A 25738-nucleotide genomic window follows, 5' to 3' on the forward strand; every position below is an offset into this window, starting at 1 on the left:
AAGATGACATTGAATAAATATCCCAGACTTTTAAAAGTTTGGGGGAAGGAGAGGGTGGGCAACAAACTGGTCCAGTGAAAGATTGGAATTCAGCACTGACAAGCAGAAATGCTTTGGCTAATGGGTCAATCTCTCATCTCCTTTACCCATGCGCTGTTCTGGGGGCGTTCCTGTGCCTCCAGTGGATTTGGGGGAAGAGATGGGGGAAAGCCTGTTGCACTATTGGGGAGTCCTTGCACTGGCTTCCAGTAGCAGAAAGGGTTTGTTGAATCTGGCCCTAAAATTCCAGAACAAGGTGCAGATCAGTCACAAAGGGAGCTGCCCGATAAACCCCCTGATATACTTTGCCCTGTTTGAAGCATTATGCCAGCTTAACTCCCTGTTGAACTCCCCAGGGGCAGATGTCCTGTGTGAGAACGACGAGCCCATCTCGGCCCCTTCGTCTAACCCAGGCAGCGACGTGGAGTTGGAGCAGGAAGAGGAGGAGGAATGGGTCATGGAGCTGGGAGAGGCCCTGGTGGAGCCGGGTGCAGACAGCGTGGCTGAGCTGAAGAGCAAATGGCCTGACAAGCAGGGGCGGGGGCACACGCCATTGGACTTGACTTCGAGCCAGAAGGTATGTAACGTTTCGGGGGGTTCAGATTGGACCCTTGCTGCAGTAGATCCATTCCTAGTTGTAACGTATGCAATGTTCTAGGCCAGACTTTCCCAAACTTGGGTCTCCAGCAGAGAGCCAAGGTGGTGTAGTGGTTAAGAGCGGTAGACTCGTAATCTGGGGAATCGGGTTCGCGTCTCCGCTCCTTCACATGCAGCTGCTGGGTGACCTTGGGCCAGTCACTCTTCTCTGAAGTCTCTCAGCCTCACTCATCTCACAGAGTGTTCGTTGTGGGGGAGGAAGGGAAAGGAGATTGTTAGCTGCTTTGAGACTCCTTAGAGTAGTGATGAAGCCACTAGAGTAGTGATCAAATCCAAACTTCTCTTCTTCTTCCAGCTGTTGTTGGACTACAATTCGCATCATCCCCATCTAGCAGTACCAGTGGCCAGGGATGATGGGAGTTGTAGTCCAACAGCAGCTGGGGACCCAAGTTTGGGAAACCCTGTTCTGGACCAGCCTCTTCTGGACTGCAGCTCCCATCATTCCTGGCTGTTGGGTGAAGGTTGTTGTGTTGCCCTCCCAGGTGTTGTGAGCTACATTGTCCACCTCTGGACTATAGAGCGTCCTGCAACTAAGGCAGTTTGGATCATCGTCCACCTCTGATCATAGCTATTTGTAGCTCTCTGTGTACCCCTTTGTTCCCCATGTTTTGTGATGGGAAGGACCCCATCCCCATGCACTTAGTAGAAGAAACTCTTTTTTATCTCTCCTGATGTAACCTGCTTAGGGGACAGTTAGAGGTAACCAAGGCTTCTTTCCTTCCAGGTGCGGGAGATATTGCAGCAAGCCTTGCTGCAGAACCCAGAAAGGGAGCAGTCTGCCGAGACTCCTGCTTCCAGGCAAGGTGAGTGAACGCTTCTGTTCTGCTTGGGGTCCTGCTGAGAAATAACCCCTGTGCATAGGGGGCTTTGGCCATCCATACACATAAAATTCCAATACATATTAAAACATCTTTTCTTTTATGTTACTGACTTCCCATCCCATTTTCCATGATGTTTTTCTTACCCCCCCCCCTGCTGAACCCTGCCCTCCCCTCTTATTTAACATAGTCGTAACACAATAATCCTTAATTGTTCTGTTCAAAACCTGCTCGCAGATTCGTCCTGTTGTAGTCTTTCTTCAAATAATCTGAAAAGGGCTTTCATTCTTCAAGAAAAACCATTGTCACTAAGTTCTCTTATTTTAGCTGTTAGCTTTGCTGATTCAACCTATTTCATTACTTTACTTATGCTTTCTTCTTTAGCGGGGGCCATAGGTGCTGCTTTCCTGGTCGGGTGTGGAGTGGAGGCAATGGCTTTCGGGGCAGAGACGGGCACCTTTGTGCAGAGAAGCAATCACCTGTCATCCTCTGTCTCTGATTTCTCTCCTCCAGGAAGCGTCCTGTCTCTGAATAGCGACACCCTCCAGAGTCTAGAGCAGCTTCTGAACCATGACTGCCAAGGGGCAGACTGGGCAGAGCTAGCCAAGAGACTGGGCCTCTGCAGCCTGGTGGAGACCTACAGAGGGGCAGAGTCGCCCAGCAGAAGACTTCTCCTGAGCTACGAGGTTAGTAGATCCTCCTCTGTCCCTTGCCCTCCCCCTCTCCTCTGTCACCGATTCCTAGCAGGTCCCCTCTGAACCCTATGTTTCTCTCTCTTCCCCCCCCAGCTTGCTGGCGGCAGCCTCAAGGGTCTGCTAGAAGCACTTGACTCCATGGGACTGACGGAGGGAGTGAAGCTACTGCAGAGACCAGAGACGTTCGTCAAGCTACAGAGTACAGGTACAGATACGGAACGTTAGAGCTGGGGTTGCAGGGGCAGAAAGACTGCACCGGATAACTTGCTGACGGCTATCTCTGTCTGCCTCTCTCAGAGCTGAAGGAAGATAGCGCCTATGGGAGCCAGTCCGTGGAAGAGGAGCCAGCAGCCCTGCCTGGGAAGCTTCCACCAGCCTCCTCGCTGCAAGTCCCACCTCTCTTGCCTCACAGCCAGCAGGAGCAAGTGCACTGATACGAGAGAAGCCGGAGCCTCGCTGGGGGAAGGGTGATTTTGGACATGTGCCTCTCGGACCCAGGACTCAGGCATCAGGAGCTGGGAAGGCCGTGCAGAGCTCGGCGCAGCTCTGATTTTCACAGCTGGTCTGCACAATGTAGGAAGGACTGTTGCAGTTAGCTCAGCCTGCCTTGCATTCACCAGACCTTCACCAAATGTGGGAGATAGGGATAAGCAGTTGTTTCGTCCTGGTGCCTTTTATCAAATTCTGATTCCAAGCCTGATCAGGACTTTTTTGTCTTCTGCTCTTCCTGAGACAACCTTGCTCCCCGGCATCAGCCACGTCACCTGTGATGGGTTAGGTTTCATTGGACAATGGATGCTGTTTACTCCTGAGCTCCTGGGCTGCCCCACAAATTGGTCCCCTTTTAGTGCCTTTTTATAGTCCTAGTGATTCAGGTGCTCTTCTCCTTGGGAATTAATGGCTCTACAGAGCTGAATTTTCACCTGTGGCTTGGTAATTTGGGGCAGAACCCCCAAAATGCGTTCAGACGAAAGAAACCCTACGTTTGGCACAACCCTCGTGTCATGTGAAGCAGGGTAACAGCCCTTTCAGAACCTTGTGAACAAATTTGTTGCTTAGTCCTACGATCTAATTTGGATTTGAGCAAACCCTTGCATAATGGCGCATCTTGGAAAATTTGCTAGCATGCAATTTTAACAATTGCCTATCAGCAGGTGTCCAATCTGCACATTGTTTTCAAGTGACAAAGAATGCCATTCAATGTCAGTAAGCAGTTTCGACAAGTGGAGCAAGAAGGATGTTCTGGCCGTTGGTAGCTGCTGACAGTTGTGCTTCCTAGTCGGAGGTGTGTGAGCGGGGAGAGCTCTTGCAATGTTGAGTAGCTAAAACTTTGATGTAAAGATTTGCAGTTAGGAATCCATGCTGGTTTGTTGTGGGGGAGGGGGGGGGTCTTCTGAGCTGAAAATCCCAACCTTGGCTCAGGACCCCCCCCCCCCCCCCAGTTCTGTGAAGGGAATAAATGATGCAAATTTGCATGTGTCTGCTACTTGGTACACAGCGAAGAGGCCTTTTCAGGAGAACTTAGCCCTTTGGATAGAAGAAGGAAACCGGCGCATCAGAGGACAAAAGTATCGAGTGGATGACTCACAAGTTCTGCCACAACCGCACTCCAATTTCTAAGTCTTTGTAGTTTTCAAAAGACTTCTGTCATAGAGAATAGACTTGTGCTTTGCGGATAATTTTTTAAAATAAAAATCCCAGGGTGATTATGTCAGCATCAAAAGTACATTCATCATTGATGCTTTATGGCTGAGACTCTTGCATTTGCAGAGGGTTGGACTAGATGACCCTTGGGTCCCTTCCAACTTTACGATTCCATGCTGATTAATGCATTTTTCTAGACCCTTTGCCTTCCAGGTGTCCTCCAGACGTTTTGGACTACCTCTCCAATCAACCCAAGTGTGGTCCAAAAGAATCTAGAGAGCGTAAGGTTAGTGAATGCTGTTTTAGGCTGTTAAGAAAATGTTCTGTTAGCTTATCACAGGCTGTGTTTATATGTCAGACTAAGTCAAACCATTGTGAGCATGCTGGTTTCAGAGGAGGAGAGTGGAGCTGTTTGCCTCCTCGGTCCATTTTAGCTTAGTGCAACATGGCAGTTTAGCCAAGGTTTTAGTGTGCTGTTTGAACCCAGGTTTGTGGTTGAGCTTTATTTCCCTCTTGACCAGAGTTTTGTCTAGGCTGCAGATGGTTCTTGAGGAGGAGAGCTTAGTCAGGACCCCAGCAAGTGACAGACAAGTGGCTGTTAGGCAGTAAGACTCTGGATTGGTGTGTTGTTGTGGCTTCTGGCATCCAAGAGCAGAGTTCTCTCTTGCAGGGATGATGCTCAGAAGCCAGCCTTTCTTCCATAGCAGAGTGGTTTATATACGTGCCACATTTCTGCCAGCCTTGCCTATTAATGTTAGGAAAGATTCACTACTAGAAAAGGGCTAGTTGAATGATCTGACCCTTTCCAAGTACCTCTCCTCTTCCACATTGCCCTGTATTCCAAGCAGAATACAATAAGCCTTTTGAACTGCTTTTACAAATCATCAGAGTAAAAATTGGAAGTGCCATTCTCTATCCCTCCTCCCAAGTTTTCAGAACTTGCTGTAACCTGCAAAAATGCTTGTGCTCTCTTCACTGTCTTCACTTCCTTCATTGTGTTCTCTTACTGCTGTTGCTCTACTCTTCAGCTTCTCCTTTTATCCTGCTGTTCCAGACACACCTCCATTTTTGCTTGCTGCTTTATTTTGAACTCTGTATAGACATGTGTGCTTTGCTCTAGTTCCTGTCTGATTCTTTTCATTCTCCAGTCTCTAACCCTCAGAAACTATGGGTGTAGCATCCAGGGAGTTGCACAAGGTGGAAGGCGGCTGGCCAAGCCATTTCCCTCCCACCCCTCTGCAGCTCCTTTTGGGCTGTGTTTCTTGGAGAATGGCAGCAGAGAGAACTGCCCCAAATTAGCTGGGAGGGCTCTTGGGCCCCAAACCGTATTTCACTGTGCTGGTATTAGCTTTGTAGAATTCTCTTCCACCCGAAAGCTGCCTGGTTTTGACAGTTTTCTTCCTTAACCCTACTGTTGTTGTCACATGCTACATCTGATCCTTTCCCCCCTCCAGCTCAGCCCTTCATGGTGTCTTTCTTCAGGTCCCCCCCCCCCAAGGTACGTCCCATTTTGTTTGTATGCGTATGCATAGCAACCATGTGTCTTTACTTCTTCTGTTTTGCTTTCTCCAGCCCCTACAGTATTTCACGTGTCTGGATAGTGGTGTGCCTTGTTCCCTGTGGTGATGGCCTTGCTCCAGGTAACTAGTTACCCAGGAGCTGCTTGACTTTGGCTCCTTTCAGCCATAGTAGGCAGTGTGGCCAAATGGTCAGGGATGGTGGCAGTTGGGCATCCCAGTGAGACCTGTGGGGTCCCTACTTTCCACAAGGGTCAGGCAGCTTCCTGCTCCTTATCTAACCCAAGTGTGTTGAGAAACAAAATTGCCGCCCTTCTGCCATGGCAGTGGCCCCCTCTGGCTATCTTTTTTTCAGTTGGGTAGGAGCAGCTGTTGTAGTTGGTTTAGGACAGCGGTGTTAAGATGCTTTGGGCTCAGGGAGAACCAGGTCAATGAAGGTGCTTGAATAAGTTTTACTTAGGTAATTAAAGGAAGAAACTGTACAGAGCTCTTTAGGTTTGTTTTTTTACAGTCAATTCAAGAGCAGAATAAAAAAATTGACACATTCAGAGAGTCAGTGCTGGAAACAGCCAGCCAGTCCCCTGCCCCTCCCCCCCCCCACTTTGCCCTTCTTTACGTCTGCAGAATTTCCCATTTGCTTTTGTCCCATTCCCCCCCCCCCCGCCCGACTGTCACCTGGGGCTTTCTTTAACCCATCTCCTGCTGTTTTAAGCAAGTATTGGAGCCACAGCCTTAAAGCCCTTTGAAGTGACAAGTGAGAAGGAGCAGGCCGGCTGTATGCAGCCAGGGGGGGTTGCCGTGTTTTCTTAAACTTGGGTCCCTGGCTGTTGCTGGAATACAACTCCCATCATCTCCAGCAACAGGCGGCGGGGACCCAAGTTTGAGGAAACCCTGGTTGAGGGGTGGAAATGCTCCTGGCAATTTCAGAACCCTCCACCCACCCTTGTGAGATTAATCTATATGTATTCTGGCTAGGACTATGGGCTACTCAGTTCTGGCCCCTGCATTGTTTAAGCCCCACATCAACTAGGCCGAAAAAGAGGCCAGCATGCTCATCATCCACAGTGATCTCCATAGGGGGGAGGAGGAGGGATTAGAGGGGGTGTGCTCTTGGGGGGGGGTCCCCCACCCCTACTATGGCTTTGTCAGGCTGCCACCCGGGAGGCACCCGTTGTCCCTGGTTACCCTGTTAAGTGCTGGTCCCTTGAAGCCAAAGGGCAACCCCCCCCCAAGCCCCGAACAAGTATCAGGGTGACTCGAGGCCCAGCTTGTGCTGGTGGATAGCTGCTGGTGGTGAAGAATGAATTGGGCATCCGTGCAGGAGTTGCTTGTGCTCCTGTAGGCAGCCAGTGCAAGCGTCGTGTCTGCAGGAGGGATCGGGGCCCTTGCCCCACCCCGAGCTCTGGGCCAAACGGTCCCTGCTTAAACGAAGCAAGTGTCTTTTTTTTTAATCTGTCGCCAGTGTGATTCAGTGTTGCCGGGTACTAAAAAAATGTAAAATATTATCACAAAAACGGTAAGAAACGGGCAAGGAAAAGTGGGGGGGGGGGTTGCAGTGTGGAGGCAGCCAGGATTCAGCCCTTTCCACCCCTTCTCACTTTTGCAAGAAATGGGGGGGTGGCGCAGGGGGTGGGGAGAAAGGAAGGTTCTTGCCGCTGCGTGTGGTTTGGAAAACAGCCCTGTGGTTTTTGTCGCACGAGGGTTTTTGGTCGCTTCACTCACGCACGAGACCAGGAAGGCTGCGCACGCTGGAACTGTGGTCGCCCCTCCTCCTGGATAAGAGGCTCTGTCCCGCAGCGAAGGAGAGGCCTCGGGCCTTCTGTGGTGCGGCTCCCGAGAACGAAATCATGCAGGTTTGTAGGACGGGCACGGCACCCTCCTGGCAGGCCCCTGACCCTTCTAGGACTTCTGCAGACCGCTGGCAGCTTGTCGGCTACTGCGCTTGATCCTGGGTCCCCCGCCGACCGGCTCCTGGCTCAGGGAAGGGATGGACTGCGACTTTTTGACACTGTTCTCTGCGCCGGCTGCTGTTTCAAACAGGGCGGCCTCTAGCACCGTGAGGTCCTCGGAGCCTGTCTTCAGCTTGGCCCGCATCAGGGTAGCATAGATCCCATAGCGCGTTTTCTGCAGGGAAGAGAGACGTGAGAGGCAGCTGGTTTGGGGGGGACCCCCTTTGCACATCACACCCCTTATTTATCCTGTTTATTCAGACCCCACTTCTGCTCCAGGGGGGAGAAGCTGGCTTGCATGGCTCTCTGCCCTCAACAATAACCCTGAGGATTAGATTGAGGATTTGAACCCTGCCCATCCTTTGAAATACCGTATTTTTCGCTCCATAGGACGCACCGGACCACACGAGGAGGAGAACAGGGAAAATTTTTTTTTTCTTGTTCTCCCCCTCTAAAACAAGGTGCGTTCAAGGTACATTCACCCAGGCTTGTGGGGCTGGTGGTGGGGGGAAGTGCTGCTTTCCCCCACCGCCAGCCTCAAAGATCCCTGAAGCCTTTGGAGCGCAGCGCCCGCTGCCCTGGAGAGGCTGTGCACACAGCCATCCCCAAGCTGGAACAGCGAGACGGAGCCCTCCGCCTCACTGTTCTGGCTTGGGAACAGCCTTGCTAGCTTCTGCAGGACAGCGGGGTGAAGGCACCCCGCTGCCCTGGAGAGGCTCTGCGCGCAGCCGTCCCCAAGCTGGAACAGCGAGACGGAGCCCTCCGCCTCGCTGTTCTGGTTTCGGAATAGCCTTGCAGCTTCTGCAGGACAGCGGGGTGAAGGCACCCCGCTGCCCTGGAGAACCTGTGCGCGCAGCCATCCCCAAGCTGGAACAGCGAGACGGAGCCCTCCGCCTCGCTGTTCTGGCTTCGGAACAGCCTTGCAGCTTCTGCAGGACAGCGGGGTGAAGGCACCCCGCTGCCCTGGAGAACCTGTGCGCGCAGCTGTCCCCAAGCTAGAACAGCGAGACGGAGCGCTCCGCAGTGCTCCGTCTCCCTGTTCTGGCTTTGGGCTTAGCGGCGCAGCCTGCATTCGCTCTATAGGACGCACACACATTTCCCCTTAATTTTTGGAGGGAAAAAAGTGCGTCCTATAGAACGAAAAATACGGTACTGTGTGTGGTTCTTATCCCACGCACCCACCCCCATTTCAAAAAGGATATTGTAGAGCAGGGGAAGGCACAGATCAAAGGATTCTGAGCATCTTTCCTACAAGAAAGGCCTAAACATTCGGGGCTAGTAAGTTTACATGGGAGAAAGACTACTATGTGAAGGTTTAGAAAAAAGTTGGGGAGAGATAAAAATTCACAATACTGAAACGCACGCACCTCAAAAAAGGGACAAACTGCTGGTTTGGGAGAATCAAGGGTGTGTTACACACAAGACATAATTACCCTAAGAAATCCAATGGGGTAGTCAACAGAGAGAGAGATTGCAGCCAAAACACATATTAGACAGATACAGGGCAGGCTATGGCAGTGTTAGAAAGTCAGCTATATAAGCTAAGCTCTATATGGCACCTTAAGCAGTTGCCACAGCGGAATGTCTATTCGCCAGGGGGTTGGAATAGATAAGTATTGGGGTCCCTTCCAACAATATGATTCTATGATCTCAACTACATTCCTTGACTGTAGCTTGCTCGTACAACAATTTGCTTGTCCCAGTTATGCGAGGAGGAGGAACACACATGGCATGGACTAAGGCAGAGGTTTTAAAACTGGTCACGGGCCCAGAAATCTCCATGTAGTCGTCATTCAACCTGCACCAGTAGCAAAATGTGCCTGGCTTGTTTCGAACAATGGGCTACAGGTGTTTCAGCTGCTGCTGAATGTACCTCCAACTACAGAGGAATTGCGAGCAGGATTAAACTATAACCCATCATGTCAGTGCAAGGATTTCTGCTTGTGCAATGGGTCTTTTGCCCCCTATGCTCTCCCCAAATCTGCTCCAGAAGGCTGGGGAGCGGGGATGCAGGGAGGGGAGAAAGTTTCCTTTCCCAAACAGAAGCCCCTGTGTCGACGAAATGTTCACGTAACGCTACGTTGGGCTTCCACCCAGCTCTGCCTGCCAACATCAGCTGCCTTGGGACATTTCTTTCCTGCCTTGACTGTGGGTTTCCTGGTGGGCTTTGGTCTGATCCAGGAAGGGCTTGCAAAGCACGACTGCCCCTGGTGCCGGGTCACCTCTCTCTGGCAAGCAGCCCGAGTATAGGACTGGTTTGGCTGTAAAGGTGGCGCTTCCCTTGCGAGAACTTCCACCACCAGGCTGTGGCAAATTCTTGGGGGGGGGGGGGAGATTCCTGGCACCCGCCCGCTCCCTTACTGACCTCGAATATCAGGTACTCCTCCTTTTGCTTCAGCTCTTCGTACTCCTTGCCCTTGACCTTCTTCTCTGGCAGAGAGGAGCGGTGCTCAAGCAGCTCTGCTGCCATGGCTTTGAATTTGGCCTCATGACTCTTTACTTGCTCCTCCTGGGAAAAGGAAGGAAAGAAGTTCCCTTGACTTCAGCTGTCCAGCCTCACCATCTAACTTCCTTTCCCTCCATCCCCCTGCACCGCAGCTCTTTATAATCCCCTTTTCAGAGAGGCTGAGAAGCTGCTGGCATGGGCTTCTCCAGCACCCCTATTTTCCCCCCACTGAGCTAAACTTGTACAATGACTTCCACCTGCCCTTAAGTTGGTGCCTTCTTATGCTGTCTTCTGGAAGTCTCTCTCCCCACCCCCAAAAGATACATAGACTGTGTATGACATCCCTGCCCCTCAAGGAAGCTCCTTTCTAAACATGGCAGTTCCTGCTCCATCCTTTGTTAGACTTTAAGGTGGCCACAAGCCTCTTTGATCCTGCAACCCTGCCACATCTTCTTTCTCCAATTCCTCTCGGTGGCAGATGCCTGGTCCTCCGCTTACCTGAGACAGCCGTGTGGTGGAGCTGGGCAGCAGCGGGCGGCTAAATTTCTTCTGAGACCCAATAGCAGCTGGGAACGGGGGCGCGGAGAACATGGCTGCCACCACATTGATGCGTGTGATCCAGGAATTCATTTGCTCCGTGTTTCTAGAGGAAGATGCAAAAGTCAATAGATGAGGTTCCCCTTCCTTCCTAGCACTAGGACAGGAGCTTCTTCCAGGTTTTGTATTAAAAAATGAAAGGGTGTTTTGTGTGTGTGTTAAGTGTGTATTTATGTGCCTTAACAAGGGACAGGCCTATATTTGGAGCCAGACTAGGACAGGGCTGAACTAACCAAAGCATACTCTGCGACTCTGGAGAAACGCAACCAAATTGAGAAGGGGATTGTAAGTGGCTGGGACACTTAAGGAAGGAAAAAAATTAAGCAGAGGCAACTGGAGCAGATCTGAAGCAAGTTCTGCTCTGGTTAAACTCACAGAGGCAGCTGAATCTGAGAAAAGGGGGCAGTGTGGGAGCGACAACTTCCCAGCAAGCCATTTCCCTTTCTCGCTCTCCCTCCCCTCTTGTCTGGATGCCCAGGGCTTTCAACATGGGCCCCAAGACGATCAACTTACTGGGCCTGGAAGAGGAAGACTCTCCAGTCAGCCGTTCTGAGGTAGAAGACGTTGGGCCTCTTGTTGTAGTCCGATGCTTGGGTGGCCAGGGAGTGGTGGATGCTGATGGCATTCTTCAGTTCCTCCTCGGCCAGGGCCTTGCCAGGCTTGTACTCCTCCTGAAACGCAGGCAGGCAGACAGTGGGTGGGTCTGGTGAATTTGCTTCTCCTGATACCAGCCACCTGCCAAAAGGGCATGGGGCTCCCTCTCCCTCGCATCTCAAGAGTGATCTTAGGTTTGAGTGTGATGTACCAAGAGGCTTCTAGGACTGCAGATTGGGACTTTGTGCACAGCCACACCAGAAAATCCCAAATAAGGGGACCTCAGATCTGGTAGGCAGGACATTGGACTACAGCAGTTATACCATTACACGTTTCAGTTGAGTTTTGTGTGTATATATATGTATATAAAATTTGCATCAGCTTAATGTTTACTTAGATGTGTCACATTGGCTGAAGGTGGGCATTTTTGTAAAAATGCTTGGAAACCAGAGAAGCTCTCTGAAAGCCTCTGGGTGGCATTTTTCTTCCCATTCATTATTGGTCTTGGGTTATGACCTGCTCTTGCCATTACGTACTGCGATATCCACCCTGCCCATTCTCCTAACCAAAATTCATAAATACTCCGCCACAAACATATTAAACATCCACATTCGGGGAGAGGGATTCCTGTGCAAAATCTAAGTCATGCAGTTGTCTTGCTATAGCTGTCCAGTTCATTCCAAATAAGGCACGCAGTGCAGACCACAACTACCCTGGCTGGCTGGCCCTTGCTTCTTTAGCAGCGCTCAAGGAGACAGCTAAAGCAGGATGTGTTTCTGCTTAACAACGTTCAGGAATAAATGAGTAGTCCCTCGCTGTCCAAATGAAGCTCTGGAAGTATTGACAGATATCCAGCATTTCACAGGACTGCTCATTACAAGGGCGTGGGGGCATCTGTCCCTGGTTAGCTTCCAGCAATATGAGTTTTGCAGTGAAAATAATTCCTCGATACAAATACGGCTTCTCCAAAATGGCTGCTCTTGCAAGGCCATCCTCACAGGAGACGAAGAAGTGTCCCGATAGATGAGGCCAAAGGCATATCTCACCCAGCGTCCCATTCCACCCAATGTTCCCTACCAAATTTGAATCATGTTGCATTTCTTCTAACACCCTATGCCAGCCATGGGCTTCACCGCCTCCTGTTCCTTCCTCTGCCCACTGGCATTGACTGGCTCCAATGCCACATCTCTTCTGTGGCAGACTGATCTGAATCCATCCCTACTACTTGTCGTCTCCCTGAGGCTTCCATCACACAGCCAAGTGGCTGCCTAAAACTGAATCTAGGTAGTCATTGCTACTTGCTGCTTAGCTTCCACTAGGACCAGGATTTCCAAACTTGAGACTCCATCTGTTTTTGGACTACTACTCCCATCATCCCTAGCTTGCAGGACCAGTGGCAGCTCCCACAGCAATGGTCACCAACCTGGATGCCTTTAAGAGAGGATCGGATAAATGCATGGAGTAAAGGTAAAGAGACCCCCGACCATTAGGTCCAGTCGTGACCGACTCTGGGGTTGCGGCACTCATCTTGCTTTATTGGCTGAGGGAGCCGGTGTACAGCTTCTGGGTCATGTGGCCAGCATGACTAAGCCGCTTCTGGCGAACCAGAGCAGCGCACGGAAACGCCGTTTACCTTCCCGCTTATCTCCTTGCACTTTTGACGTGCTTTCGAACTGCTAGGTTGGCAGGAGCTGGGACTGATCAACGGGAGCTCACCCCGTCACAGGGATTCGAACCGCCGACCTTCCGATTGGCAAGTCCTAGGCTCTGTGGTTTAACCCACAGCACCACCTGCGTCCCTCTCAAAATGCATGGAGAGGAGAGGGCTATTGAGGGCTGCTAGATACAACGGCTATGCTTTGCCTCCACAGTCTGAGGCAGCAATGCTTCTGAAACTACAGGAGGAGGGAGGGGTCTTGTGGTCGAATCCTGCTTGCAGGTTTCCCCAGAGGCAACTGTTCAGACACCGTGAGAACCCAATGCTGGACCAGATGTGCCGCTAGCCTGATCCTGCATGCTCTTCCCATGTTCTTTGTTTGCAACTCTTTGGGAAAATGTGCATTGTGTTGGCTGCATCAACACTGCCTGCCGGGTGGGGAATTTCTCTCCCGCTGCAGTTCAGCCAGACTTCTGGTGTGGAAGCTGACATGTATGTAGGCCTGTCCCTTTGTAAAAAATGTGCACAATCATCACAATTATCTCAGGCTCGTCTTAAATTGGGGAGGATGATTCACCCTTCAATTTTTCTGGGTTAACAAAAGCAAGAAGAGTTGCAAGATGCCTCGAGAGTTCTAAAAAGGGAAATGATGCCGTTTCAGTTTGGATTAAGACCCGTAACACTTGAGAGGCCTACTACACAGGGCTATCGCGAGGCTAACTATAACAGAACCTGCAAAGTGTTTTGCAACCTTTAGCTGCTGCAGAGCAGAATCTGCGAGAATGCAGTATCCACATAAATTTTGCACGGCAGGAATATGAATGTTTCATGCAAGCAAGCGTAGTGTCCCGGTTTTTAATCCTCCAGACCCGGCCACCCCTGCAGGACCCAAGCAGTCCGGTGAAGTGAAGGGTGTCAAGACAGTACGCTTCAGTTAGGCAGAAGCGCAGCTCTTTCCCCCTGCAAGAGACACTCGTCTCGACAGCACTAAGGCAGATGCAAAGCAAAGCGAAGAGACTGTCACAGCAGATGATCTTCTACATTGCCTCTGGTCTGCGTGACACATGGCTGGACTTTCCATGCAGTCTCACTTTCAGTTCAGAAAGGGTCTAAACAACATCCTGAGGACAAGAGAATATAATTTCTCTGGCCGTGTAGGAAAGCTCATGCTATGGGCAGAGTTGGGGAAGATGTCAGAAATTGCACATGAGGGCAGGGGCTTGAGATCAACCACTTGGCGGATGGGGGAGCAGGGAATTGGCGGGGAAAGGAGACTCCAAATGAATTCCATGCCCAGCCAATCTCAACACTCCTCGTCTTCAGTCCCAGCTTTCCTAGTCAACATTTCAGTTTAATGAATGGAGTTATTGGGAGCAGAACAAAACATGCAAAACCCATGGGAAAAACTGGGTTGGCTCCCTTATTCCAGCCAATGGAAATCATGCTTTAGTTACCTTCTGTAGATACAGGATCATGCCCTTCAGGATCGCGTGGAAAGTCTTCCACCCCCGCTTCCCTCTTGGGGCTGCCAAGGAAAAGGGAGAAGAGTCATTACAAAAGTTGGTGCTAGGCAAAGGCCTTGGTGGGAGGGGAGCAAGCTCAGCGGAGGCACGAATTTCTGGGGGCCTGGGAATGAGCACATTCTGCATGGGGGAGGCCTGGCAAGGACAGGACTGGTCCCATCCTGCTGTTTTCTAGGGCAGGGGCATCAGGAAGCTGTTGAATCTCCACTTAGAGGAAGCAGGCACAGCGAGTGGCTCCTGCCAGGTAATTCTGTACTCGGCAACAGATACAAAGCATACAGGCACAGCATCTAATCAGATCAAAAAGGCATTAGTTGCCTGGGATTAGGAAGGATTTTGCAGGGAAAATGGAGGGCGCAGCGTGGGTGCATTCTGTGGGATGGGCCAGGTACCTTCACGCCAGGCAAATGACTCGGTTCCCCGAGTGCTAACTGCGCCGAACCTGGAAGAATGTCCTCGCCTTGCAACCCGCTCCCCTGCCCCTAATTCAAAACCATGCCCAGACAAAGAGACCCAAGGGAATAGGCTGTCACCTGGCAGAATGAGCTTAGTTTATCCCCAGCAATCTCTCCAGTACAACCTCCCCCCCCCCAACCGCTCTGTGCAACCTTCCCAGTGCCCTCCCTGAAGGTTATGCATGGTCCCCCATGCTGCCAGCCACATCTGGCACAAAATTGCAATGGTTTTAAAAACCCAGCAATCTGCAAGAAACAAAACAAAAATCCCCACATCCCGCCCCCCTGCCCCAGGCTAGAGATGTGCGGCAGCTTCTGTTATCCTTCCTGAGAAAAAGTCATGCTCGACTCGAACATTGCTGACCTGCTCCTTCAAGCGAATGTCGTTTGGACTCCACCCTTGCCTGCAATCCTATAGACACTTGAACTCAGTGGGGCTTACTTCTGAGTACACATGAATGTGGACAGAAGTGCTTATGTGGCCCTGTTCAAAGAAGCTGAAGATAAACACCAAGTACACAGCTAAGGCAAATATGAATTGCCATTTATCCTTAGATAAGTTGTTCTAAACCAGGGGTCGGCAACGTGTGGCCCATGGGCCGAGTGCGGCCCATGAAGACCGTTTTACCGGCCCATGAGCCACCCCTGAACTGAGCTGCCCACTCGGCGAGTCCCCCTACACCAGCGCGGCGCGGGGACTCGCCGAGCAGCGCCAGAAATTGCGTCTGCGCACACGCAGATACTGGAAATCATGTCTACGAATGTCCAGACGCTGAAAATTGCTTCTGCGCAAATGCGATTTTCAGCGTCTGGGCATGCGCAGATGTGATTTCTGGCGTCACACTGTGCCAGTCCAGGCCACGGATGATCTGCGTGGGAGTGATCCGGCCCATGGCCGGTAATCCTTGCCACCCCGTTCTAAACCATGCTTTTTGTGTTGTTTTTGAACTGCAACCTGTTCCTCACCAGATTTGTACTGCTGAAGCGGGAGATATTAAGACGCAGCCTGTATGTGGCGCCATCAACACAGTACAGAAACCCATCCTAGACCCTTTAGAAACGGCAGAGACGCCACAAGACTGCACGAGGGGAAGAGTAACTTTGCAGAGCTTATACCAGGGGTCTGCAACCTTTGAGACAAAAAGAGCCACTTGGACCCGTTTCCGAAGAAAAAAAAACTGGGAGCCGCAAAACCATTGCGACATTTAAAACAAATATATCTCCGGAGCCGCGATCTGACAGCGGGCGGGAAGGTGACGTCGGGACGGTGCGTGACTAACATGCGACGTTACAGCCAGTACAGCGCCCGCCACAGTGGGGAGTGTCGGGGTGCACAACGCACCTCCTCCCCTCGCTAGTATCCACCCCGGAGCCGCGGCAAAGGTGTAAAAGAGCCACATGCGGCTCCAGAGCCGCGGGTTGCGGACCCCTGGCTTATACGAAACACTTTAAGGAACAGGGAAGGACAAAGGTCTGGCTGGAATTTGTGAACGGAGCCCCTTTGCGACAGCAATTCTGGTTAAAACGAACTCCCATAGAATCTGAATAGGTCAGAAAAATTGGTGGGCTTTTGTTTCCGGCAAAAAAATTGCAACTCCCTTTGAATTGTTTTGAAATAAGAGAGGGGGGTTGATTTTAAATAGGTGCCCAATAGGTGCACCTCAAGCAAGAGAATCCGAACAATATGCTGTGTGGGTAAGGGCAGAGGAGTTAGTCATACAGGGAGTTTCCATGAACATAAAAGGGGGGGCGGGTCTTTCCTCATGTGAGACACGGACAAAGACTCTGGTGACCAACTTCCTTTTTTTCCAGGTGCAGCAGACCTGGCTGCCATAGACGTTTCACCACACAATTCTGGACATGTGAGAACATCAGTGGCGGATCACATACTAGCCCCTCTGGGTTGTTTTTAAAAAATTAATAAATTACTGGGGAGCATGTCTTTCTGCATAAGCTTTTATACAACAACAACAACAACAACAACAACAACATCATATTATTTATACCCTGCCCATCTGGCTGGGTTTCCCCAGCCACTCTGGGTGGCTCCCAACAGAATATTAAAAACACGGTAAAACATCAAACATTAAAAACCTCCCTAAATAATAATAATTTTTTGCTTACACACTCCTTGGCAAAGCTGAAATATTTGCAAGGTGTGTTTCTTGGGCCAAAGACAGGGCAAGGATCCTGCCTTCAAAGGCGATGCCATTTTAAAAGTTTCCTCCTGCCTGTGGGGGGCTAAAAGGAAGCGATGCTCAGCGCAGACCAGAACCTCCTTGCTCTCTTCCTCATGTGCAGTCAAGTGCAGCCCGTGCCATTGCCAAGAGGGAGCCCCCCCCCCATCGCCCAGCACAACACCACCAATATCAGACTTACTCTTTTTGCAATCCGGCTCGGCGTGGCTCTTGCGCACGAGGAGGCTGTGCTTGTATGTAGCAATGCTGGGATCCTGCGAGAAATCCAGGAAAGGGTTGCTGCAGCTGCTGATGCGCTTGATGGACTTGGGGTTGGGGTCTGCCAGTTCGGAAAGCGACTTGCGCAGTTCCTCTTCGTCTCTGCACGGCAAACAAGCAGCGTTTTAAAGTCAGCTCAGGCCCCAGACCGGTCCCACCAATAGCTCACCCTGCCTACGGTCCAGTCATTGTGCCCTGACCATTTTCAAGTGGACGAGGAGGAGGAAAGCCCTGCTGCAGGAAGACAAAGCCCTTTTCCTAGATCCTGGCTGCAGTTGCTTCTTCTAGCCTGGGGGTGAGGAACCAGTGGCCCTCGCAGTTGCTGCTAGACCGCAGCTCCCATCGTCGCCACCACCCAGCCTCGGTGGCTGTGGCTGATGGCAACCTACCAGCACATGGGAGGCCACAGGTCTCCCCCACCCATACACGCCAGCGGCGATATGAAACTGACAAGACTCATTGTTGGCATCTGTCTGTCTCCAGAAACAATGGAGTGCACATCTGGGGGTGAAGTTAAACCACTGCATTAGCAGCATCGAAGCAACCTCCCTGGGGTGCAAGCCTGAGCAGTGTGTCTGGAGGTCTTGGGCTGCCCAGTTGACAGGACCCCCTTCTCAGCCTCAATTATGTGGTCCAGAGCAATACGTCTGGCTTGGCTGCAGGAGTTGCTGGAAGGAGGCGTACAAGGCGCCATCCAACCCTCTTAGGTATTCTACTCTGGATCTGTGTAGGGCTTACTCCTTAGTCTTCTCCCGAAGATAACCCACAAGGCAGCAGAGGTTTAACATCAATTGTTTCCTTATTCTAGATGGGCTACTTCCCCAGGTGGATGAGCCCCACCTACCTCCCACTTCCCTCTACAGCAGACGCAGAAACCACCTTCTTAATAATAATAATAATCAATCGACATCGCTTGCAGGGTTGCAAGAAGTTTTGAATTATATGAATTATTGCGAAAAAGGACTAAGGAGGAGTTTATTTAAGCTTTGGATTTTATAGCAATAACTATTAAATTAAAATGCAAAATCAGAAAGAAAGTTAGAAAACCATTAGTCGAGGTTGACGGAAGTCCTAGGCTGTGATAGCCAAAGTTTGTTATATTGTATAAGATGGGTCGTTATATTTGGAAAATGTGTGCAAAACCAATAAAAATGATATATATATAAATAGCTGGAGGGCCAAGTTTGGCCATGCCTGCTGTAGGGTCAAAAGGAACCAAATCTATTCACTGTATGATCCTTTCTTAAGTGTGGCAGGCATGTGGCTTCCTTTTAAGTCTTCGGTTTTCACCAAGACACATTTAAGGGATTTGCCAGGTAGAAAGGACCCTAGGAAACTGCTTTATACAAGAGTTAGATCACTGGTTTGTCTAGCCTGGTATTATACCCCGCCCTTCCCGGTTCAGGAAACTGGGCTCAGGGCGGCTAACAAAACAATTGATACTACAAAAAAAGCATAAAATACGGTATAAAGCGTAAATAACAATAAAATCAAGAATCAAGAATCAAAAGTCAATTTAGGGGAAAAATCCATCCAATAAACATTGGGTGATCACCAGGGCTAGCTGGCTAAATTAGTCCTACTTGGGCCAGCAAGGAGACCAGGGGAGAACCAGCTGTGGGATCCCAGAGCGGGCAATCTTCACAAAAAGGGGAGGGGGAGGGAAGGAAGGGGAACAAAAGATCAGGCTTCTTGACTGTTGGACCCACTATTGGTCTTGTCCATTTAATCTGCCAGAGCCTGTCTTTGCATGCAGGTGTAGTCCCTAACTCACTGAGGGTTTGAGACTCATCGGTTACCCTCCCTTGGTTTAGCCGGCCAAAAAAAGTAAAAAAACCTAATTCTGGCTTGAAAGGGGAAAACACACACACACACACACACACACACACACACACACACACACTAAAAATGGATTTTAAAAGTTAAGAAATTGCAGAAGATGATTATCTAGAAAGAGGCAGCCTTTTGCTGCTTTCAAGATGAGTGCGTATGCAGACACTTTTGACTTACCCTTAAAAATCAAGAAAAAAACTTTAAAAACTGATCCAAACTTTGCATGTATATTACTCATCATGTGAGTCAAGGGAGGGGGGGTTGTTTTATTTTTAAAGAACTAAAATGATTAGTTGTAAGCATGTAAATGTCCTGTACATTACTTAAGACACAACCCACCCACCCACTACAGAAGTAGGGAAAAAATGCACAAAACTAATCTGACCACGGAGGAGTGGGGTGGGACGAGCTTTGTGGGTGGGGAATGTGTTGTTCATCGCGGAAGCTGAGCTGAAAGAGCACAGCGAAGAAAAAGCAATGCCTATACTGTAGACAACGTTAGCCAAATATAAGAGAGAGAGAGAGAGAGAGAGAGAGAGAGAGAGAGAGAGAGAGAGAGAGAAAGCGCAGAACAGAATTCCTGCATTGAAGGGAGTTGGTCTAGATCCATGTTATGAACTCGGATATATAAGCTAGTCACCAAACAGCTTCTTAAACCAGGTTACAGATGCCAAAACAAAATGCCTAGTTGGCTGGAGCTGAGATAGCTTGAAAGCCGTTGTATTTTCAAGACATCTTTTGGGTTCCTGAAATTCATCCTGATTGTGCAGGTAAAATATAACAGACAGGATGTGTTGACCGTGTGTGAAAGCAGTCAAGCTCCAAGGATCCCCAGACATGCACATCCAGATGGTGGAGACATCAGGCGCCATCCTGGCACCCAGACATCTTCACTTGGTTGCAGGTGGCCGATCGCCAGGTGCAGAATGTCCCTAGTGCCTGGACTAGAAGACCCTTGGCGTCCCTTCCAACTCTACAAAATAGGATCCCACATGCAGCAGGCAGATTGGTCCTACAACAATAGGATTCAGAACACAGCAGTCTGATTGGTCCGCAGGAGCCATCCAATCCAGCTCCAGGTGGAAGTGAATCCACAACCTGATTGGCCTACAGGAGAATCCCGGAATTAGCCAATCACGCGCAGCCCATTGTGTAAATAATGTATATAAAGCAGATACTTTGAGGGGACTTTCATTCCTCCTCACCACTATGAGCTGAATAAAGAGCATGAAATCCACTCTCGACTCCCAAGTATATTTCACTCAATTTTATGATTCCCTGAACATAATAAACCTATCAGGTTTATCCATCTAATCAGTCAATCAAGTCATCAATCATCTATTGTCTTTTGTTCTCCCCACAATATTCTACTAAGCTATCATCTGCGCACAGCCCTCAGTATGGTTACAGCTCGGGAGGAGTTTGGGTTATCCTTTCTATCAGTCCCCAGCTTTGTTGAAATATAATTTTGGGGTCATAAAGGCCTCAGAGGCAGAGACTTGAGTAGCTGCAGCGAAGAACAGGAGCTAGGTTAAGTGCGAATGACCTGTCGCTCCTCTGCCTTATTTCCCAGCACCCTTCAGCAGAATCTCCCGCTTCTGTAGCCTTGCTGAAGACCTGCCTCTTATTTCAAAAGGAAGCTGGTGTTCTGCGCATCTCTTAATGCGGAAAGGCCTTGCAGCTCCCCAATATCAAAGGGAGCTCTACAGAAAAAAGAGAGAGAGATTCGCAGATACGGAGGGAGGCGGCACAGACAAAAACCTGGCCGCGAACGCAGAGATGAGAGTTGATTCTGTCTCCCCACCCCACCCCACCCACAAAGGCGCACATGGAAAAGGACCCTAAAGCAGGCCGGGGTGTGCGCACACAGTGACACATCCCTTCAGGGTTGGGGACAAGTGACGGGTCTCTCCTGCGCCGTCTGCCTCGTGAATCATGCCTCGGTACTGGCTCCACACCGTGCCAGGGCGGAGGGAAGCTGGCACGCTGCATTTTCCCTCACAAACACAACGCAGACTTAAATGCATCAAGCCCAAGCCGAGCTGTCTCCATGGCGACAGCCTCGGCGATGCTGGCTCGGCGCCAGGGTTGCAAACCAAGATGATTAATTCCAACAAATCCCTTGAACAAGTCGGTGGGGAGGGAAGCCAAGTGGGCAGATGAGAAAGCTGGCACAGCCCACGTCACACCAGGTTGGCGGAGAGCAAATGCCAGAGTGAAGGGCACTCTGTTTGCCCCTGCCCCCCCCATTGGATCCTGTCCCAAGCTCGCCTTTCAGCGCAGCTTTTGCTTCCAGGGGACCTAAATTGCTAGGTCTGACAGCTTCTGCTATTCATTGGATGATGGCAATCAATACTAACACTAATAATAATATTTTAAAAACTCTATTATTTCTACCAAATATGGGATGTCTCGGGTTCCATGATGGATGGAAGGCAGCACAGAAATGTAAGAAAAGGATCAAGTAAATAATGCAGAACTTAAAAAAACAAAAAGCTATATAGAAGTTAAAAAACAACAGCTAAACCTGTTACCCACAGGTTCACAATCTAATAACCTTTACAAAATGCTAAGCGTGTTAGTAGAAACCACATCCAAGTACAGTGGTACCTCGGGTTACATACGCTTCAGGTTACAGACTCCGCTAACCTGGAAATAGTACCTCGGGTTAAGAACTTTGCTTCAGGATGAGAACAGAAATCGTGTGGCAGTGGCACGGTGGCAGCGGAAAGCCCCATTAGCTAAAGTGGTGCTTCAGGTTAAGAACAGTTTCAGGTTAAGAATGGACCTCCGGAATGAATTAAGTACGTAACCAGAGGTACCGCTGTACAATAGTAATAGTAATAGTAATAATAATAATAATAATAATAATAATAATAATAATAATAATAATAATTTATTATTTATACCCCGCCCATCTGGCTGGGTTTCCCCAGCCACTCTGGGCAGCTCCCAACAGAATGATAATAATAAAGCGGTAAAACATTAAAAACCTCCCTAAACAGGGCTGCCTTCAGATCCTTCAGAATAGATCCAAAAGCATGGCTGCCCCAGCCAATCTCACGTTATGGGGAGTTCTGCAAGTGCTCCCAGCCATATCCAAGACTCAGACCACTTAATGGCTTTATGGTTTATAGACAGCACCTTGAATTGGCTTGGAAACATATTGGTAGCAGTATAAGGAAGAGTGCCCTCTCATCATTTTAGGACTGTATTGAAACCCCTCACTATGTATCCATGGTTAAATGAACTGCGGGGTAATGAACCTTGGCGCTTCTAAGGCTTTATTTCTCTCTGCCGGTATCTTTGGCGGCAGCCGCAGGAAGGGTGCTCTTATTTCCTCCGGAGAGCAGCCTGAGAAACACCAGCATGGTCTGGACCAACCACCCGCCATTTCAAGGATCCATGCCTCCAAATCATAGTTCATTGGTTATACACCAATGGAGCAGGGACCGAACAGGGAGCTCACCCCGTTGTCCGGATTCGAACCACCGACCTTCTGATCGGCAAGTCCTAGGCTCTGTGGTTTGACCCACAGCGCCACCTGCGTCCCTATATGTTTTGCTAGGTTCCATGGCCTATATGTTTTGCTAGGTTCCATGGCAAATCTGAAAAGGGCTACTGAGTGCCTTTAAATTGCCTAGCAACTGCAAAGGGTGCTATCACTCAGCACCTCAGTCTTGCAACACAGCACGGATTCAAACTGCCGACCTTCTGACTCGCAAGCCCAAGAGGCTCAGCGGTTTAGACCACAGCGCCACTGGCATCCCTCATAGAATTGTAGAGCTGGAAGGCACCACAAACACCACCTGGTCCACCCCACTGCAATGAAGGAATCTTTTGCCCAACATGGGGCTTGAACACATAACCCTGCGCTTAAGAGTCTCGCGCTCTACCGACTGAGCTACCAAGTGTTCAAGAGCCCCCAACAAAGCAGTCCTCCCAAATTCAGGTGGTTGGTAAAGAGCAGCCCACTAAGGAAGGTGGTCTTGCCCCTCCCCTTGGTGGCATTCTGAAATCTGGTGAGGACCCTTTTCCTCTTCTAGAAGAAGGTGTTTGGTGGTCAAAGCCATTGACTGCTTTAGTACCCCGACATACCAGGGGGTATGTTTTGTCTTAAATACAGTGGTACCTCGGGTTACAGACGCTTCAGGTTACAGACTCCGCTAACCCAGAAATAGTACCTCGGGTTAAGAACTTTGCTTCAGGATGAGAACAGAAACCGTGCGGTGGCGGCACGGTGGCAGTGAGAGGCCCCATAGGCTAAAGTGGTGCTTCAGGTTAAGAACAGTTTCAGGTTAAGAACAGACCTCCAAAATGAATTAAGTTCTTAACCCGTGGTACCACTCCAAACAGATCTACTCCAGTTCTGACTTCAGGGGAGAGGAACCACTCCTGCTCCTTTCTAATTGATCAGAATACATGGAGGCAGGTGGTACTCAGGGTAAACAAGGCTACATGGCAGGCAGGACTGCTGCTTTGCAGTTCCTTACTTGGACAGGGAGGACGTGTGTGTGCTTTGGAGAGCGACATGAAAAACTGCATGTAAATTCCCCAGACTTGTAAATGGAAGGAAAGGGACACACTGATAATCTGATTTAAAAATGAAAAGAAACCCAGTTCACTCTTACTTTCTATATTGTCTTAACAATCTTCCGAAATGACTCACTTTGAGACTTTCAGGGTATGTAAACTCCTTTCCATCAGCTAGTAAATTATATGGTAAGTGGGGGGGGGGGAATAACCTTAAAGAAATGCCTACAATCAGAGTGGGGGAAAGATATCTAGTAGTGTCCCGTCCCCCCCCGCCGCCTTTCTGGAAAGAGGAAGAAATACGAGAATTGCTTCGGAAATTCCGATGAGCTCTAAGTGAATATATTGGGGCAGTCATGCAAATAACCATTGGCCTAGTCATCAATGATGAATAACAAGAGAAGACAGATCTTTCTAATGTTTTGAGCATTGGAGTGATGAGTCTCACTCTTCCTCGGTGCCATTCCTACTCTGGCTCCCTCACCTGGAATTGTAGAGATGAAGATCGGAAAGCAATCGGTCTGCCCCAGCCCCCAACAGCTGCACAGCCTAGGAAGAAAAGCCCCTCCCTGCTGCAAACCAAGAGGGAGGCAGCTCCAGCGCAGAAGTAAGGCTAGCTACCGTGGGAGTAACTCATTTCTATGCACGAGTTAACATTGTGCAGGAGAGGGGAGCGGCCGTGGGGAACAGGATGCGAACGGCATGACTTGGCAGAAGACAAGAGATCCGTTCCGTGTCAGATGATCACAACGAGATCCAAACCTTCCCATCTTGCCAAACGCGCCACTTTGCACCCGTTTCTGCGGCGCTGCAGGGTAATAATAATAATAATAATAATAATAATAATTTTTTATTTATACCCTGCCCACCTGGCTGAGTTTCCCCAGCCACTCTGGGCGGCTCCCAATCAGTGTTAAAAACAGTACAGCGTTACATATTAAAAACTTCCCTGAACAGGGCTGCCTTAAGATGTCTTCTGAATGTCAGGTAATTATTTATCTCTTTGACATCTGATGGGAGGGCGTTCCACAGGGCGGGTGCCACCACCAAGAAAGCCCTCTGCCTGGTTCCCTGTAGCGGGAGACTTTCCTCCCTGTTCTCCCGGCAGGTGCTGATCATGTAACACAGTTCATTGCTGGGATTCGGAAACACGGGCCCAATTCTTGCTAGTCCAAGGGAAGAAAGGGGGAGCCAGGACTGCACTTAAGGAGAAGCACTGTACATCGATACAACACATCTTCTCTGTACACAGAAAAGGAGGTTGCACAGAGCTGGCAATGTTCCTGTTTACCCTGAAACGCTCCTTCCATTCTTATGGGCTTGAAACGCCTCTCCTAAGTGAAGCGTGTAACACTTTCACTTTGCAACTATGGCCGTGTTGGCCAACCTACAGTGGTACCTTGGTTCCCGAACACCTTGGCTCCCAAACAAATCAGCTCCCAGACGCCGCAAACCCACAAGTGTTCCGATTTGCGAATGCTTTTCAGAAGGCAAACATCCGACACGGCTTCAAACAGTTTCAGGAGTTGGAGAGACTCCCGGAATGGATTAAGTTCGAGAACCAAGGTACCACTGATGTGCTGGCTTCCTTGTCTGGCGGAGATGAGGGTCCAGGAATCTGAGTATGCTCACCAGCTATTGGTTCTAGACCATAGCTGTCAACTTTCAGATTTGAAAATAAGGGATCAGCAGTCTCGAAAATAAGGGATCAGCAGCCTCACCTGTCCTGGGGACAGTGTACAGGATGTCTAACAATCTGGGATAGCAGCGGGAAGCAGCGGGAAACGGTGCTGGAATAAGGGAATTTCCCGCAAAAAAAGGGAAGGTTGACAGCTATGTTCTAGACCACCAGCACCTTCTGTTCTCCAGCAGAAATGGTCCCAAAGGAGCTCAAGAGGAATGTCACCATCCCTATTCCCTTCTCCTTCCTCTTCTACTGCTTCCAGTCTACTTGGATCTGGTCCCATGCCCTCCCCCTTTCCTAGATGCGACTGAGGCTTACTTGCATCACCTCGATTTGCGTTTTGTTAGCATTTAGCTATTGCCCCTGAACCCTGTCAAGAAAGGCTCCTACAGTTTTTATCGTGCTGGTCTCTGGAACTTCCACATACTGGAAGACAATGGTCTCCAGTCAGACCCTTTTGCAGATCTACTTTCTGAATGAAACATTGAAGGTGGCAGTTGGAGGATGCAGTTATCCAACTAGGTCTCCTAGCACCCCGAGTGGCACCACCATCAATTCCCAAGTGACGTCATCAAGCACGGGAGGTTGTAACATCATGGCTCAGTTCAGCTGCTTGTTTTCTTCTCTATTCTACCTACTGA

The 25738-nt window shown here is 49.8% G+C and overlaps 2 protein-coding genes across 2 annotated transcripts in view; one reads left to right on the forward strand and one right to left on the reverse strand.

Moving 5' to 3' along the window:
• The window catches only part of NFKB2 (nuclear factor kappa B subunit 2), a 40157-nt gene extending 36239 nt beyond the window's left edge, over positions 1 to 3918 (forward strand). Inside the window, exons 19-23 of the mRNA XM_077930685.1 lie at positions 396 to 616; positions 1421 to 1499; positions 2028 to 2200; positions 2303 to 2414; positions 2507 to 3918. Of these exons, the coding sequence (XP_077786811.1) occupies positions 396 to 616; positions 1421 to 1499; positions 2028 to 2200; positions 2303 to 2414; positions 2507 to 2643 (722 nt within the window). The 3' untranslated portion in view covers positions 2644 to 3918. The remainder of the gene's footprint in view (positions 1 to 395; positions 617 to 1420; positions 1500 to 2027; positions 2201 to 2302; positions 2415 to 2506) is intronic.
• A 1884-nt stretch (positions 3919 to 5802) lies between these two features.
• PSD (pleckstrin and Sec7 domain containing) overlaps positions 5803 to 25738 on the reverse strand; it is a 91155-nt gene continuing 71219 nt past the window's right edge. Inside the window, exons 11-16 of the mRNA XM_028728990.2 lie at positions 16971 to 17149; positions 14068 to 14138; positions 10876 to 11033; positions 10264 to 10408; positions 9685 to 9828; positions 5803 to 7494 (exon numbers count right to left, since the gene is read on the reverse strand). Coding sequence (XP_028584823.2) covers positions 7270 to 7494; positions 9685 to 9828; positions 10264 to 10408; positions 10876 to 11033; positions 14068 to 14138; positions 16971 to 17149 — 922 coding nt within the window. The 3' untranslated portion in view covers positions 5803 to 7269. The remainder of the gene's footprint in view (positions 7495 to 9684; positions 9829 to 10263; positions 10409 to 10875; positions 11034 to 14067; positions 14139 to 16970; positions 17150 to 25738) is intronic.

Source organism: Podarcis muralis, chromosome 6, assembly GCF_964188315.1.
Source record: "Podarcis muralis chromosome 6, rPodMur119.hap1.1, whole genome shotgun sequence".
NCBI lineage: Eukaryota > Metazoa > Chordata > Lepidosauria > Squamata > Lacertidae > Podarcis > Podarcis muralis.